The sequence below is a fragment of the Nomascus leucogenys genome, chromosome 11, assembly GCF_006542625.1.
Source record: "Nomascus leucogenys isolate Asia chromosome 11, Asia_NLE_v1, whole genome shotgun sequence".
NCBI classification, from domain to species: domain Eukaryota; kingdom Metazoa; phylum Chordata; class Mammalia; order Primates; family Hylobatidae; genus Nomascus; species Nomascus leucogenys.
Window position 1 is genome coordinate 7,284,697 of NC_044391.1, and position 17,596 is coordinate 7,302,292.

Below are 17,596 nucleotides of genomic sequence, written 5' to 3' on the forward strand. Positions count from 1 at the left end.
CTTAGACCCACACATTCTTGAGTTCATGACCCACTTCTACCACATATTATTCTGTGACTTTGGAAAAGCCACTTAACCTGCTGAAAATTTAGTTTTGCATGAGCATCACTCTCCATTACATGGGTGAAAATTGAGTCACTGAGAGTGAACAGATTTCTCTGTACACTGTACAATTCTGACAGTTCATTCTGCTCATATCCTCCCATTTTTGCCAACTCTCTATCCCCAAGTTGTTCCAAGAGCTTTTTCACAACACATTGCCAAGCCTCTGTCCTTCCCTTTCTTGCCTATCCTCACTCTGTTATCTCCCTTTTTGGCTGCTTCATTAAGAGAGGAGCTGAGAATCTGGCATCTGGGCAAAACCATTACTTTGGAGAACACCACAAGGCCATTGCTAATTTTATCTTTGCCTTTAATGTACTAGTGGGAAGATTTATTTTTACCTTTAATAGTAAGATATCCTAAGTAGAAGGCATGTGGGTACTGCTGAGTCTTAATTCTATGAACGTGGAGACTGTGTATGTTTTATTCCTTGTGAGTCCAAGGCCTCAGCAAATACATAGAACTTATTCAAACATTTTTTGAGGTTACTAATTGATCTGAAATGTATTTAGTTGTTCAGAGATGCCAAATCTTGCTCAATATTTAGTCTGTGGTTTAGTATTGATCCAAACCTTAAACCTAAACCTACCACTCACTTCAACAGAACTCCTCGCTTATTTTAACTGGAGATGGTATGAAGCAATGAGTCACCACTGACTATACATACCAGCAGTGCCTGATGCCAAATGGTTGGTGTGTTAATATAATTTTGTGCACACAACATACACATTCCAATACAGTAAGTAAAATAGGAAAGTTTCAAGAGTGAGAGCACGTAGTAGATATTTCTCAGAAATCTATGTGTGATTACCTAACCTTAGCAATTGCAATCGGGAAGGAAAAGGAGAAAGCAGAATTCAGCTGTGTTTTAAGATTTATTTTATATATGCCTTTTGTCCCTTGTAAAAAGAAAATTTGAAAAAGAAGAAGAAAAATAAGAGGAGGGTGGGGGAGGAAAGGGAAAAGGACAAATGTGAAAAGAGGAAAGAGATGGTGAAGAAGAAAAGAAGAAAGAAAAGAGACATCTAATGTTAAAAAATTTTTATTTAAAAATCTTTATTAAAAAATGCTTTGCACAGGGCAATAGAGCTCAGGGAAAATAACGCCCTCTCTTCAACTTGTCTTTCTAAGTAACATGAGGCAGTTGGGCCAGCAGTAGTGCTCCCCTCTACCTCTTCATCTCTCCATTTCCTAAATCTCAGAAGAAAATAAACCTACGAGAGTTTAGCCGCCAAATCCCAGTGAAACAGCCATGGAAGAGAGAGACCAGTGAAAATCTACTTCTACTTTGATGATAAAGGTTGAGAGAAATGCAATAAAATTTTTGAACTTGAGACACAAACTGGGCTGAACACACTTGGTATTAACTCCGTCTCTTCCCTTGGCCTCAGGCCTTATCTTATTCCTCCAGCATTCCTTGGGATGGTAAAGGCAGGTACCCTCATATGCAAGTCATGGTTAGGAGAAGCATTAGCATGTCCACCTCCAAAAGCTACATTATTCTGGAGTAGAACTGAACCCTGTCCAAGGGAGCTGAGGTACAGGACATGAGGCTCTGGAAACAGGGGATATTTCTGTCTTTTTGTTTGTGTGTGTGTGTTTGATTGTTTGTTTTTGTCTACTGCACCAATAAATTGGTTTCTTTTCTTAGAGTCTGATGCTAAAGAAGTCTTGACTCAGGAAAACCACAAGGGTGGACTTGGGAAGACTCAACAGGTTGTAATGACTCTCCAACAAATCATGTCATCATGCCATTTGATGATGATAGGAAGAAACAAAGCTTTGAAGATTCTTGCATTGAGAGAATAAGAGTTAGTGAGTAAACCAGATGTGTTTCAGGACTGGGACCCTGCAGTCATCAACCACTTCACACCTGCGTCGGTAACAAACCCAAGCTACAGCATAATTTTCTTTCTACCTCAGCAGATATTTTATAGATGGAAAAACTGAGGCATAAAGTGGGTAAATACCTCCCCCAAGGTCACGAGATAAAGATAATGCAGCCACCAAATTTTCTGTCTCCTCAACATCTGTCTTACTGGAATTCTTGATGGATTGGTACCCCCTTATTATAGTACTGATTTTAACATAGGTTGGTTTTGAATATTGGGTTTTTAAAAATCTTTTCAAATCATTTGTAAATTATGGAAATGTATACATCACATGAAACTTACCATTTTAATCATTTTTAAGTGTACAGTTTAGTTTAAGTACATTCACATTGTTGTGCAGTGATCCATCACTATACCTTTTTCATCTGCTCCAACTCAAACTCTGTACCCGTTAAACAATAACTTCCCTTTGCCTCATCCCTCCAGCCCCTGGCAACCACCTCTGAATGTTATTTTATAGCAAAAAGAAATATTAACTTTTGAGCTTGGTTTACAACCAAAAACCACAATTACACGCAGGAGAGAGGGGTTGGGAAAAAGAGGTTAACTCAGAACTCAGTTACTTAGAAGACTCTGTGAGTGTGCTGTGTGCGTGTGTCTTTAAAAGTCTCTCCACCTCCCAGCCCGCCTCCTCACACTTTGCCACTGGGTGTTCAGTCCCTAGGTTCCCTCAGTCCCCAGAAGGAGCCGGCATGGACAATCTCCTTTATAGTTTTGGAAGCAGGTTTGTTGCCATGGAGTTCACATTTTGACTGGAGTTGAGAAGTATAAAGGTAACCATTTGTTTTAGTTTCAACGATCTGGCAAAAAGATAGGCTGTTGCTCTTCTTCTGGAAAAGCCTGATTGGTAAGATTCCTTTAAGGGCTCAGCCCCAAAGAGCTTTATCCCATCCCCTCACAGACCAAAAACTAAAGCCTGCAGAGACCTCTGAAGGAAAACCTGTCCCGGGCTCTGTCACTTCACACCCATGGCTAACCCTGGAGGTGGTGCTGTTTGCAATGGGAAACTTCACAATCACAAGAAACAGAGCAATGGCTCACAAAGCAGAAACTGCACAAAGAATGGAATAGTGAAAGAAGCCCAGGTAAGAGGCACTCTCCCCTGCTCTTCTCTGAATTACCTGAACGTTTCAATATTTCTCTGTGAAGATATTTCGGGCTGTCCTAACTTAGAGTTCATCTTATGAAGTGTTTTTACATGTTTTGACTGTTGATTCTGTTAATAGAAAGTGCTTGGCTACCAAAAAGTTTAGGTGTGGATTAAGGAGAAAATGTGTTCTGTATGCAAAAGAGGACACGCACAGACTCACACAGCTTTAGGCTCCCTAAAATACAAATGTACCTACCAGACTTTTGTCTCAAGCATTTTGCGGGGAGGGAAGAATTATGAAGGTTCCAACTCTTTGCATATATTTTAGTCCAAGAGACCTGCTACAACCGTCATGCTTCAGAAGAAAAAGAGGAAGTGAAAGTACATTTTGTTGACATTATGTGGTGGAGATGGCATTCTTCCCAGGTCCATGAGAAATGCCTCTCTGTTTGAAAGACGAGTTATTATTGGTGTTTAGTGGAGCCTTGTTATAGCTCACTACTTGATTTGAGGCCACAGTATTTCTTTGAAATGTGACGTCACAGACATTCTTTTCCAAAACACTTCAGAAAGCAGGGCTCATTGTGACACACTGCACTCAGAAAACAGAACGGCATCTTTAAAACAAACTTGTATTTTCCAACTTGACACTTTTTTTTTTTTTGCTCTTATTGCACCGGGATGTTTGCAGAGTTTACTAGACAGGAGGAACTCGAGGAAAGTTGTCAGCTTGTTTTAAGAGAGAGCCTGGCTCTGTGGGGTCCTTATGTAAGGCAATTCCCCACTCCCCACAGGACACTCCGTGTCACTTTGCTCTGAGCAGCAGGAGTGAGCTCATCCGCCTGAGAAGCAAGCCCAAGTAGTCAAACAGGTAGCCTCTGTTTGGAAAGAGAAGTGGCACAGGGAGCCCCATGCAATCTTCCATCATTTGATCATCCAGAGAGCAAGTATCCACCCACAGGAAAGGCAGACTGTTCTAAGATCACAGGACGGGTGGGTCTGGCTGGGGCCAGCCCTCCACTCAGTGAATTACATTCACGTGTGCAACTGGAAGAGGCTAAAGGAGCTCTGGAGCCTGAGTTGTGTGTAAACAAGCTGTGGTCCCCAAAAGCATTCCCCTCTTAATAAAAGGCACTGTCCAACCCTGGGAGGTGTCTATCAGAAACCTCAGAACTGGCCTGTCCCACCTGAGGATCTGAAACCTGGAGCAATGTGAAGAGAAGGTGATCAACTCCTGTCAGTTGCGTGAAGGAAATTACAGTAATATCCACCACTTATGCATCACTAAATATCAATTCAGACCACTACTCAAGATGATCCTTGCCTCTGGAATGCCTGTAACTCACAGGCTATTCACCTACTTACCCTTGTGATTATTCTGACCCTGAGGGATCACATCTGGGAAGAGATTCCTTCTTAACTTTTCTCCCTTTTATTTATTTTATCTTGGTTTTATAATCACGTTCGAGGTATGAGATTAGAAACTTAGATAGACAGTTACAGCCACTCCAAAGTAAGGATAAAACCCAGGGTTCTAAAGATTCATTATGAAGTGCAGCTGCAAGACTGTAAATATCCTTGGACACTGAGGCTTCCCTAAGAATAGTCGAAAACATCAAGGCTGCTGTTGCCTTCCTGAAGGGCCATCCAGAGCCTGTTGTCTCAGACATATTTAGGTGTCACTAAGCTACAATTGGCTTTCATTGAGAGCCTCAATTATGGCTTAAAAAATATTTTTCAGAAAAACAACGAACAAAAAAAACCCAGCTGAGATCATAGTGTAACAGGGCAAGCCAGGGCTTATTGTCCCCTCCATGATGGGAACAAAGTTGTCTTTACTCTCATGTTCCTTTGCCACTAGTTTTGATCCTTGGGACCCTTTAACAAACTAGGCCTAGACCAAAAGCCTTGCCTGTGGATAGAAGCATCTGCAATGGCTTCCAGAATCCTAGGCTGCTGGTCTCCCACACACGTTCTCCCTGGCCTAAGGTCTTCTGCTGCAGCATCTAAGATCCTACCAGCCCCTCCAACGATCCTCCCACCCTTTCTCTTCCCACTTATTTGCAACCACACAGCAACACGGTTATCTCTTTTATACATCAGGGACCCTACAAGATTCTATTGACAAAGGGTTCCCTGGCATAACAAACAATATGAAAATTACTATTGGGCAGTGCTCAGGAGTCCTCCTTCCCCCTGGTCCAGCGTAGGCTGCCATCCCTGCTCCAGCATGCAGCAGGCTTGCTGCCCCAGTCTCAAGGCTGGCAAGGACCAGAGCCTTTCCATTCTTAGAAACCTTCTAGAGTTCCTTTCTGGAGCTTTTATGGAGCCTATTTTTCCTGTTTTGTTTTTTTTTTTCTTTAAACCTCATATGTCCTGAGAATGCACAAAAACTGGTTTTCATCACTAAGTCCGTTTATTTGTTTATTCCCAATATGGCCTCCTACCTTTTACTTCTAACAGGACACTATTGTACTAGAGGATTTGTTCTCCCTCCTCCTGAACATAGCCACACTACAGACAGATGGGTACTTAATGTCTTAATCTATAAACTTGATATTTCTTATAATTTTTACTGAATTAAAATTTTTCCTAATGAATAGGAATTTCCTATTCCTTACTTAATTCTATATAATTACTTTGCAACTATTATCCACATAATTGCTTTTTAATTCCCAGCAATTATTTTTAACCTGGCCATAAACTTTTATTTGGAAAACCAAAACCTAGGAAGGTAGACCTTGTGTCTCCATTGCATTTTCCCAGAAGTAGTTTCTTAAGAGGATAGGGTCTGCATTTTCTTCTCTTAAACTAAACCTGCAGGCTGAAAAAAAAATTGTAAAGTTTTCATAATCATCCCTTTCCTGGAAAACAAAAACATTTGGGGATTAGAGTTACTCTAATTCAAGGTTTATTGAGTTCTTGACCTGAATGTTGTAATATTACCAGGTATAGGTAATGAGCCCTAACAAGTGATTGCTTTTTTTTTCACCAATATTTATTAAGCATCTGTTATTCTTAGGACCTATAAAGATAAATAAGAAGTTTATAGTTTATCTGTTAGGAGAAAGCTTATATCAACATTAAAATAATCACTTCAAAGTTAAATGCTAGTGCAAGGACAAGAGCTGCCATAAAGCAGACATAACTTGAGGACAAATGAGTGGCATAGATACTAGTATTAGAAGTTGGAGAAGAGCAAAAATAATAATAAATATCAATGTTCTGCTACGTATCAGGAAGGGCTAAGCACTTCCGGCAGGCATCCCCTGTACCTCCAAAACAGCCCCATGAAGTGGTAGTATACTATCCATTATACAGATGGGGAAAGATAAATCACCTAGGAACTTCTGAAGAATCACAATCAGCATTGCCAGGGTTTGAACCCAAATCCATGTTGCTCCAAAGCCAGTTCCTTTTTCAGTACATTCTAGGAAATCACAGGTTGGGGTGGTCAGTGACAGCTTCTCAGAGCCGGGAAGACTCAAATTGAACCTTGAGACATTATAATTGCAGATAAAATAGGGAGCTTATTCCTGAGGGCCAAATGAGGAAAAGACAGGAAAGGAACTCCGGAGATGAGTGTAGGAGTTGCTAGTAAAGGGCATAAGAAAGGTCGTGAAGCATTCCAGAAAGCTGTGAGGCACAACAGGTCATATGACTTTTGAGAGACTTTTCTCAATTCAGTGAGCCTTCATGGCAGACAGCGAGAAGCAGTGCTGTGGCTGAGGTGGTGCTCAGCAGAAGCTGGAAGAAGAGAAAGGATTAAGCCACATTATTACGGAAATCATTTCCAGTTTTAGAACCATTTAAGGTGAACTTCTATTCTCCCCACCTTTCTATATCCTCTTGAAGCCTGCAATATCCTGGTAGAGCTACTCTTCTGCTGTAGTATAAACTTCTTCTAGAGAATAAGAGCAATGACTGATTGATAGTTTGATTTGCAAATAGTGGTAGCTGCCTGACAGCCGTGGTAAGTACCAGTGTCTGTGGGGCTCACCTGGGCTACCCCCTGATTGAAACAGAGGTCAATATTCTCGCCAATTACTAGGAGAATTCATAAACTAAAAGTTTTGGAAATCCCTTTCAACTGCTCTGAATCTTCATCCTAGTCCTGTCTTTGGTGTTCTTTTCTAATACCTTTGTTTCTTGGCTCCTATTTCCTTAAAACAATCCCCAATGTGGCAAGGCTTCTCCGTGAACTCCTTAAGGAATCTGCATTTTTTCATGAGCTCATCATTTATAAAGCACTCTTGTATATCAGGTGCTGCAGTCATTAAGATGAAAGTATTCTCCCTCCATTTATAAATAGCTCACAGTATAAATGAGAAAGAAAGACAAGCAATTATAGTATTTAATGGTAAGTACTATAGTAAATGTTACAGTTATCTATTCCTGTGTAACAGCCAGTCCAAAATCCAATGGCTTGAAACAACGACTATTGGATTGTTCATGATTCAGGCAGGGGCTGCTAGGGATTGCCCTTCTCTGCTCCACGTGGTGTTTGCTGCAGATCAACTTGCCCGAGCATCCAAGATGACCCCATTCACGTGTCCCAGACCTTGGTATCAGCTGTTGTCCAAAGCACCTTGTGTCTACTTCACCAGGACACCCTCTGCATGTGGTCTCATTATTCGGGAGAGTAGCCCAGGCTTTTTTACAGGATGACTGGCTTCTAAGAGAGTAAAAATAGAAACTACAAGACCTCTTTTATGTCCTATGGACATTTCTGCTACATTTTGCAGACAAAGCCAGTCATAGTCCAGCTGAGATGCAAGGGGAGGGGAAACAGACACTGCTTTTTTCATGACAGAAGCTGCAAAGTCATATTGAAAAAGGTTGTAAGGGATTGGAGAGATTATTGTGACCATCTTTGGAAATAGTCTACCACAATAGAAATATATGGACCTTGCATGGGAACACAGAAGAATGTGTATCTGACCTAGGCTGGGAAGACAACTTGCTTCAGAGAGGCATTTGACCCAAGTCTTGAAAGAAGAGTAGCCAGTTGTACAGGCATAGAAAGGCATTCCAGCAGAGGGAAAGGCTGTTAGAAGGATATAAAATATCAGAGCATTATGCCTTTGGCCAGTGAAAGATGAGTTCATGGTAGGAGGTTCAGGATGCTTAATGGAGAGAACCAGGTGGGAAAAGACTGTAAAATGCCTTTGTCTTAGTTTACATTCCCCAAGAAACAAACCCAGAGATAAAGATTTGAGTGCAAGAAATTTACTAGGGAGGTGAACCCAGGAAGCACAGAGGAAAAACAGTGAAGTGAGGCACAGAAGGGAAGGAAGCTGATGCACTCATGAACAAGTTACCATTGTTGGCAACTGGGACTGAGACTTGTCGGGGACATCTGGGAGATGGTGTACAACTCATCTCAAAGCTGTCTAAATTAAAAAAAAAAAGAATAAATGTCAACCAATTCTGGTCCTTAATCAGTTGAGGGATGCTCAGCACTTGTAGACTTTCCACACATGGGCTGAGCACACTCCTATGGCAGAGAAAGCCCTCAAGCTGAGCTGCAGGTGCTTGCAGTTAAGAAATCACCAGAATGGAAGAAGGTCTGGATGCACCAAGCGTGTCTTTTATAACCATTTATATGTGCAAGTGCTGGAAGTTTGAGAAGGGAATTAGCATGATCAGATACAGTTTCTCCCAAACTGTGTTAAGCTTTATTTATGGTGACTCTCAGAGCATGGTTTATGAATTAGCCCTGATCTAATGGGCTAATCATCATACAAGACAGGATTATGCTGTTAAGCAACATAAACAGAGCTTACCCACTGTGTTTGGCAAAGGAGAAAAGGGATATATCAAGAGTAAATATTATTGCCATAATTTGTTCCCTTTGCACTCAAGCAAGATGAAAAACCAGAAACCATGAAGAGCTTAGCAAATTTTAACTATATAAAAAAATCTAAAACTTAATATGGCAAGAAATATCATAAAGGGTAATGCATAAAAATCAATTGGAAAGCATAACTGAAGTAAAAACTCCTTTACAATAGCACCAGAAACATGAAGGACCTGGAAATAGATTTAAATAAAGTGAAAATCAATTGGAAGGGAGTATGAAAATGCTACTGAGGGACATGAAAGAAAACTGAAAATAAGTGGAAAGGCATACAACACATGTAGAGGAAGACTCAGGATGAAAAATGCATTAATTCTACCTAAGTTAACCTATAAGTTTCTGTGTAAGTCCAGTAAATAGATCAACATATTTTTGAGCCAGACAAATGACTTTGAAGTTTATATGGAAAATTAATAAGCAAGAATAATTGGAAAGACTATGATCAATAATAACAATGAGGGTGACGAGCACTACCAACTAGAAAATCATGTTGTGCACCAAAAGAATTAGAATGATTTTCTATTAGTACATGAACAGATAGATAAATATTATAGGTATAATTGTTAATCTATTAAAGTATAAGAAAATATCAATTTAAAAATAATATTTACATGGGAAAAGTCTTTATAACTATGATATAATACCCAGGAGCCATAATATAGGTCAACAATCTGACTACATAAAAATCAAATATTTATTTCTGTATGGCAAAAACAAAACAAAAATAACACCATGAAATAACCAAAAGGCAAATTACAGACCAGGAAAATGTTTACAATTTATATCATTAAATGCAATTTTCTGATTATATAAATAACTTTTAGAAATGAATACAAAAAGAGGCCAAACACCAGAGAGAAAAGAATGGACAAAAGCTATGATGAGGGAAATACAATTTGAAACACAAAGGGTAAGGAAAGGAAGAGAAAGAAGGGAAGAGAAGTCAGGAAAGGGAAGGAAAGGAATATGCTAGAATCAGTTTCCATGAGAAAAGAAAGAAAAGTCCATTTTCTCAGTTTGTATGCATTAAGTGCAAAATCAAGTTGAAACTTAGTTTGAATAATCTAGTTATTTTGATCAGTTTAATAATAATAATAATGGTAAAGCTAATAAATCAATTGTTGGTGGGTGCTACATGCCAGGTCCTTCTATGTAATTTGCCTCATTGAATTCTTCTGGCAGTAATGCAAAGTGGATATTATTAGCCACGTTTATATAGATGAGGAAACTGACGCTCTGAAAACATAAATAACTTCCCCCAAGGTCACACAGCTAGAACAAAACTGGGACATAAACTCTAGACTATCCACCTTATCATAACTTCTTACTTCAACAACTGTCCAAGACCCCATGATATTATCTACTTTCTATGATAATAGGCTTAGAGACCTTTATTTAACAACTGAACATAATACCAGTTGTCTAAGGTATCAATAATATACTTTTAAAAAGAAAGGTGCTTATGCTTTCACTGTGATTACAGATATTGAAAGACATCAAGCTCCAATAGCTAACGCATGTTAGCCTATAGTTAAATCTTTGGGAGGTAATCAAGAACATAATAATTATAATAATCTTTAACGTGTCTTGAGTTCTTCAAAGTGCCAGGCATTCCCAGTGCTTTATGTTCATCATCTCACAACATTCCTATGAGGTATTATTTTCGGACCCATTTTATAGGTGAGGAAACAGAAAGCTTTAGTAACTCAACCAAGGTCACCAACTTATAAGTATCAAAACCAGGTATGGAAACCAAGTTTGTCCAATCCTAGAACCTAAGTTCTTATCCTTTAGTCCACACTTCCCCTGTAAACACAAGATAATGTTAGGCGTGGGATTCATACCCACTTCCAGAGAGAAGGGGCCAATGGACACAGCCTTAAAGGGCAGAGTCAGTGTGAATTAAAAGAATGGTGAGTTGTTTTGTTTTCTTGATTTTTCATTCTTAATAAAAATTTTAGCTTATCACAAATGACACCAAACTGTCACATATCTGCACTTTCAATAGGCAATGTTATTCACTCACAGACATACCACATTAGTGAACCAGTCACCCCCATGCCTCACTTTGAACAACTCTAAGCTAAAGAAAATTGACCTCATGTGACTCTGAGTCATGTGGACTCACACTTAGCCACAGTCGGAGCTCGAGAGATAGTCTGGCTTTCAGGAGCTTTTTTCAAGAGTACGTGGCCTCCCTGCATAGAAACTTCACTTAATACAATATTTTCTGGCAATACTGATATCTTAGACATGGTGCAGTAGATCAAGCTTGTCGACATGTGGCCTGCAGGCTGCATTTGGCCTGGGACATCTTTGAATGCAGATCAACACAGATTCATAAACTTTCTTAAAACATTATGAGATCTTTTTTGTGATTTTTTTTTTTAGCTCATCAGCTATCATTAGTGTTAGTGTATTTTATGTGTGGCTCAAGACAATTCTTCTTCCAATGTGGCCCTGGAAAGCCAAAAGATTGGACACTCCTGCAGTAGATGAAAGATAGTTACAAATTCTTTGGAGTATTTCCCATTGAGAGGTAGAATCTAATTCTAATCCACTTGAACCTGGGCTGGACCCAGTGACTTACATGACCAAAAATGTGATGGAAGGGACAATCTGGGACTCCTGAGAGTCAGTTACAAGAAGACTTGCGGCTTGAACCCAGTCCTCATAGAGCGCCCATTCCTGGAATCCAGCCACCATGCTTTAAGGAAGCCCAAGCAGCCCAAGAAGTTCAAGGAGAGAAACCAAGTATCCTTGCTCTGTTTCTCGCTGAGATGCAGTACCAACTTCTAAACTGTGTGAGTGATGTATCTTGGAAGTGAATCTTCCAGCCCCAGGGTATGGTTGCTCCAACTGATACTGCATGGATCATAGACCAGCTGTCCCTGTTGGGCTCTGCCCAAATTAAAAATTCTTGAGTAAATAAATAATTGCTGTTTTAAGTTTGCTGGTGGCTTATTAAGCAGCAATAAAAACTGAATACATGGATATTATATTTCCTTAAAATGACTAGAAAAGCCATTGTGCAATCTCAGAACCATTTTCAATGCTTGCATTTATATTTACATTTAAAGAGTTTGCTTTGACCATGAATTTGCTATTAATCATTGGCAAAGACACATTTTCATAAGTTATAAATTTCTGTTTTGTTTGGCATAAGGACTGTATGCTTAAGCCCTTAACCAGAGATGAGTGTCCGGCTGTAAAAGCCAAAGACAATGAACCTAAATATCACCAATGCAAAAGCACACCCATTTGAAAATTGCCAAATCTGAAGTGTAATTATTAACCCTTAGGAGGTCTGTAATTTATTACATTGTCTATGAAGAAAGAGTTGACTCAATAAAGTGTGTGTGTTCAGGTGTTTCATTGGCTTAATTAACATATTTTAAGTATTTTTAATATCTGCCAATTACAAATTAATTTTATCTATTGGTTAAAGCTTCCTGGAAAAATTTTCTCTCACTATTGAGGTAAATTGATATTAACCTAATTAATTGCAAGAAGTCAACTATGCTGATTTTGAAATACACTTAATGTTTTTAGTAAGTATGGCTACCTTTGTCTCAGTTGGCCTGTACTAATGTAGTTTTACTGGAATTCTAAGGTATAACAATCTATAAATTTACGACAGGAAGATCTACTGCCACCATATTAGAAATCTTTTCCAGGTGATTTGGAGTTCAAATTAACTATTTTGGGGGAAAAACACTACAAGCATAGCTCAGAGAAATACTCAAAATTATCCTCCACAATCTACTTCATCTATCTATCACAGTGCCATCTGAATCCTGCTCTCCCGAAGAGTTTTGACACATTGAAGATCATCTGAGCACAGCGGAGTTTGAGATTGCAAATGCCTAGAGGAGCTAGCAGGGCCTTGTGTAGGACAGTAGGAGATGGTAAGAATGGGTTTAACTGAACAAGGCCTGGTGTTTCCACGAGACAGAACAGGCTCCATCTTGATAGTTTTTCCAACTTTTAAAAGAAGCTGGAAATCCAAATTGAGGAAAGGAGGTCTCATGATTTCTAAATGTTGGCATCTAATTTTTAAAAATTCAAATCCTGTGGATTTAAAGAAAACACTGCTAACAAACACCAATTTGTAACCTCTAAACTATAGGCAAACAGAGTGTGGGAAATAGGCTAAGAAGTCCTAAGTAGAATGCTATTTTCACATTTGTTTAGGAAAAATGGCTCAGAGAATTTGGCTCACCTCGATTTAATTGACTTTATATTTCAAAAAGTGATAGATGAGTCTTCCATCTTCACTTTCCTGAGTTGATATATTAACAATTACCCTAGACTCTGCAGGTTTGAGGAACTCTTATGACCAGCTACATACACTAGATTTCCTTGACTAACCCAAATCCAAAATATTAAGTCTCCGAGTGTTCATCAAAGTGTTAGAGACCTGGTGATATTTATTGACCAAACCACATCTCTCAGATTTCATAGGCAGTGGTGCACAAACCTTCATTAGGTGATGTGTTCATGAAGTCTGGTCACCAAGATTGTTCTCTAAATCTGGTCTAACTGGACCTTCAAAAGTTGCCCAAGCAAAAGGCTATGTGCAAGTCTTAATTATTCTCTTACCTATGGGTTATACACAGCTCTTATTTGTCTGTCTTGTGGTTGTGAGTCTTTTGGAGTTCAAGGATTCCTTTGAGAAGCTGTTATATAATTTCTAATGAAAATTAATATGTCCATAACCACAAAATTTTTTATGTAGAGAATGTATGTATTCCCTGACTTCCTCAGATCCCCAGATTATAAACTTTGGCTCTGAAATTTTGTATAAAACTAGGCTATTTCTGCACTTACAATCCAACTAGAAAAAAACAGCAAATCAACTGTTCCAGAGAAGACAGGGTAAAGGATTCACAAATTGATCCACCAAAAAAGAGAAAGTCACACATAACACAAAGTGATTCAGGCAGCAAGCCCCATGTGTGTTAGACATTTATTTAAAAATTGGATTAGAGGGTGGGTGTGGTGGCTCATGCCTAGTTCTAAAGCTATGGGAGGACAAGGAAGGAGGGTCAGTTGAGACTAGGAGTTTGAAACCAGTCTGGGAAACATGGCAAGACCCCATTTCTTAAAAAAAAGAAAAAAAAGAAAATTAATTAGCTGGACATGGTGGCATGTATCTGTAGCCTTAGCTATCCCAGGAGGTTGAAGTGGGAGGATCACTTGAGCCCAGTGATTCAAGGTTACAGTGAGCTGTGATTGCTCCACTGCACTCCAGCCTAGGCAACAGAGTGAGACCCCTTCTCTATATTTTGTCATTTATATTAGAAGTTTGCATTTTATTACATAATATATTAATATTTATTTTGCTGTAAAACTATTTTTATATACTCTTTTAAAACTTTGAAGAAAACTGAACTCCCCAGAAAGATGTTTATGTGGTAGCTTTTCACACTCCCGCACCCCTTAAGATGTCCCAGGAAAATGTGAACTCTTTAAGGAGGAAAGATAGTAGAAAGACCACTAGCTTTGATATCAGATGGAACTAGGTTTGAATCTCGGTTCTGCCACTTACTAATTGGGCCATATTAGGAAGGTAACTTTATGTCTCTGATCCATTCTTTATGAGGCTACGGTAAAGAATAAATGAGATAGCATATGTAAGACTCCCAATAACTATCAGTCATACAGTAGATACTCAATAAATGATTATTATCTATTAACATTAGCCTGCAGTCACTTCTTTCTTCTCCACTACTATTATAAGACTAATCAGTACGATGCCCAGTATATAGTAGATGCTCAATAAATGACAGTCATAAACCCTTGAAATCCTTCATCTCGTGATGACTTCTCAATCTTCATTTTACTTGACCTGTCTGCAGCATTAGTGAAAAATAATCACTCTCTCTTTCTTAAAGCACATTCTTCTCTTGACTTCCAGGGTATAACACTCTTGGTTTTCCTCTTTATCACTAGCTTTTCCTATGCATTTTCTATTCTTGGTTCCTCCTCCTCTCTTTGACCTTTAAACAACGGAATGACCCAAGGCTTAGTCTATGCCCCTCTATTCTTTTCCAACTGCATATCTTTCATGAAGATCTGATCTTGTTTCATCATGTTAAATACAGTAAGATATTCTTCTTCAAATGGGTTAACTTGTTTAAGTTTCCTTGTCCTTTGTTCCCTGCTATCAAGGCCAGACTCCCTTACTCTCTGTGTTTCCTTGCCCTGGGAAACAACCTTCCTCTCAGTCTTATCTATAGAGCCTACATTCCACATCTGCTGCTCACTCTGTAAATCACCTCCCCCAACCACAACAGTACCCCCACCAATCCCCCCCCACCATCACCACCCCCACCAAAACTGTTTTCTCACCAGTGTAACTGCATCCCTGCATGTCTCAAGTTAGCCAACTGAGTTCAGCTTAGATTGTGTGGTCCAACTCTAGCCAATGGAGACCGCACACAGCAGTAGGAGCCCAATGTGTTAGGGATAAATCTGCTGCTTTCCTTTACTTGATGTGCTCTCATGGTGACCAAATTAACGAGCAGCACCCTTCTGCAGAAGTAAACTTTGCCTTGCTGAGAAATCAACTATCAGAGTGTCATTTCATTTGTGACTTCAAGCTTTATTTCTAACACATCATGATAGATAGATTAGATGATAGATCGACATAGATAAGTAGATAGATGTATAAAATAGGCATTTCCAACTGACTACTTGATATATATAGATATGTAAATGTATATGCATAAATAGGCATTTCTGACTGCCTACTTGATCTTTCCACTTGGATAATCAAAAGTCATCTCAAACTTAATATGTACCAAACTGCACTCCTGATGTTTCCTCCTCCTGCTCTCCAAAACTATTTCACTTACAGTCTTTCCCATCTCAATAAATGGCAACTCTATCCTTCTTGTGGCTCAAGCCATAAACCTTGGTGCCATTCGTGACTTTTCTCCTTCATTCTATTCTGCATTCTATCTCTCAGTAAAACACGAGCCTACCTTCACAGCACATCCAGAATCTGACCACTTCTCACCTTTCCCTCAGCAACTCCCCAGTCTTAGCCCCCATTATCTCTCACCTAAAATATTGCAGGAGCTCCATCTCTTTTATCTGTGTTCCACTGTCTGTTGCTGCATAACAATGCAACCCAACACATAGTGGCATAAAACAATGATTTTATTATGCTCATGGATTCTGCTGGTCATGAATTCAGAAAAGGCACAGTGAGGACAGCTCTCCCCTGCTCCATGGTGTCTAGGGCCTCATCTAGGATGACTCAACTGGCCGGGCTGGAGAAGCTGGGCCAGGAGGGTCCACTTTCCAGACTGCCTCCTCAGTGTCACACCTGGCACCTGGGCTTGGAAGGCCAAAGGATGAGACAAGCCAGGCCTGTGGATTGGATCGATGCAGCCATAAACAAGCCCACCAGGTTCAAGGGGAGGAGACTAGCCTGTCTCTTAATGGGAAGAGTAGCAAAGAATTCATGAGCATGTTTTAAAAACCACCATGTCCTGTTTCCACCCTCCCCTCCCCTCCACCACAATCCACTAGATTTTCTCCATACAGCAGCCAGTGTTTCTGCTGAAATAAAATCCAGAGATGTCATCCTTCCCATGGCTCCCATTTCACTCACAGCAAAAAACAAAATACTTACCATGACCATAAGGCCCCACAGCCTGGCTAGATAATCTGTGACTCATCTCCTGCTACTTTCCCTGAGCTTGCTCTGTCCCCAGCTGCACAGCCTCTTCACTGTTCCTGGAGCCAGCCACCCATGGCGTCCTCCCACCTGCAACATTTGCATTTGCACTCCTCATCCCCCATCCTGGAACACCCTTTCCCCAGACATCCACAGGGCTCACCTTTCTCCCACTTGAAGTCTTCACTCGCATAGCACCATCTCTGTGGGACTCAGGCTCACCATGCTTTCTAAAATTGCAACCCCCCCCCCCACTTCCTGGCCCCTTTCCTGCTTAATTGTTCTCTTTAGCATTTAAAAACATCTGCACACGTGCACGCACACACACACACACACACACACACACAGAGTCACACATATACCTACACACATAAACACACACGCATGCACACATTAATTTGTTTCCTATCTGTTGCCTGCCTCCACATTTAGACTGTGAGGTCCACCTGGGCAGGAATTCCTATCTTGTTCACTGCTAAATCTCTAGTACCTAGACCAGAGCCTATATGTAATAGGAGCTCAATAATATTTATGGAATGAATAAAGACTATCTATTTTTACAAATTTGTTCTTTGCAAGAACTCCCATTTAACATGCCTAGATCTCTGAAAGACTAAGAAAGCTCTGCTCATATGATCCACAGACTTCTTTGTAAACTTCAAAGTATATAACCTCTTATTAATTAATTCACAGGTTTCCTAAACTTTGTTGGACAGCATGGCTACTATTTACTACCACCTTTTTAAAAATACAAAATCACTAGATTACTTTGGTGACCAGGTAGCAACATGCTTCTGTGTTGCTATCCAGATATGACATACTCCAAGCTTGGAGGTAGGGAGCATGCTTTAAGCAGTGGAACTTTTTGAAGAAAATGAAAATAGAAATGAAATATTATTAATTCATCTTGATCATTCCTGCTGCATCTTAGCAGGAGATGAAATATGCCTGGATTAGAGGGA

General features: G+C 39.8%; 1 protein-coding gene across 1 annotated transcript in view; it reads left to right on the forward strand.

The window, feature by feature from the left end:
• Positions 1–2,673: 2,673 nt before the first annotated feature.
• The window catches only part of SPTLC3 (serine palmitoyltransferase long chain base subunit 3), a 166,812-nt gene continuing 151,889 nt past the window's right edge, over positions 2,674–17,596 (forward strand). Inside the window, exon 1 of the mRNA XM_003252865.4 lies at positions 2,674–3,079. Coding sequence (XP_003252913.2) covers positions 2,963–3,079 — 117 coding nt within the window. The 5' untranslated portion in view covers positions 2,674–2,962. The remainder of the gene's footprint in view (positions 3,080–17,596) is intronic.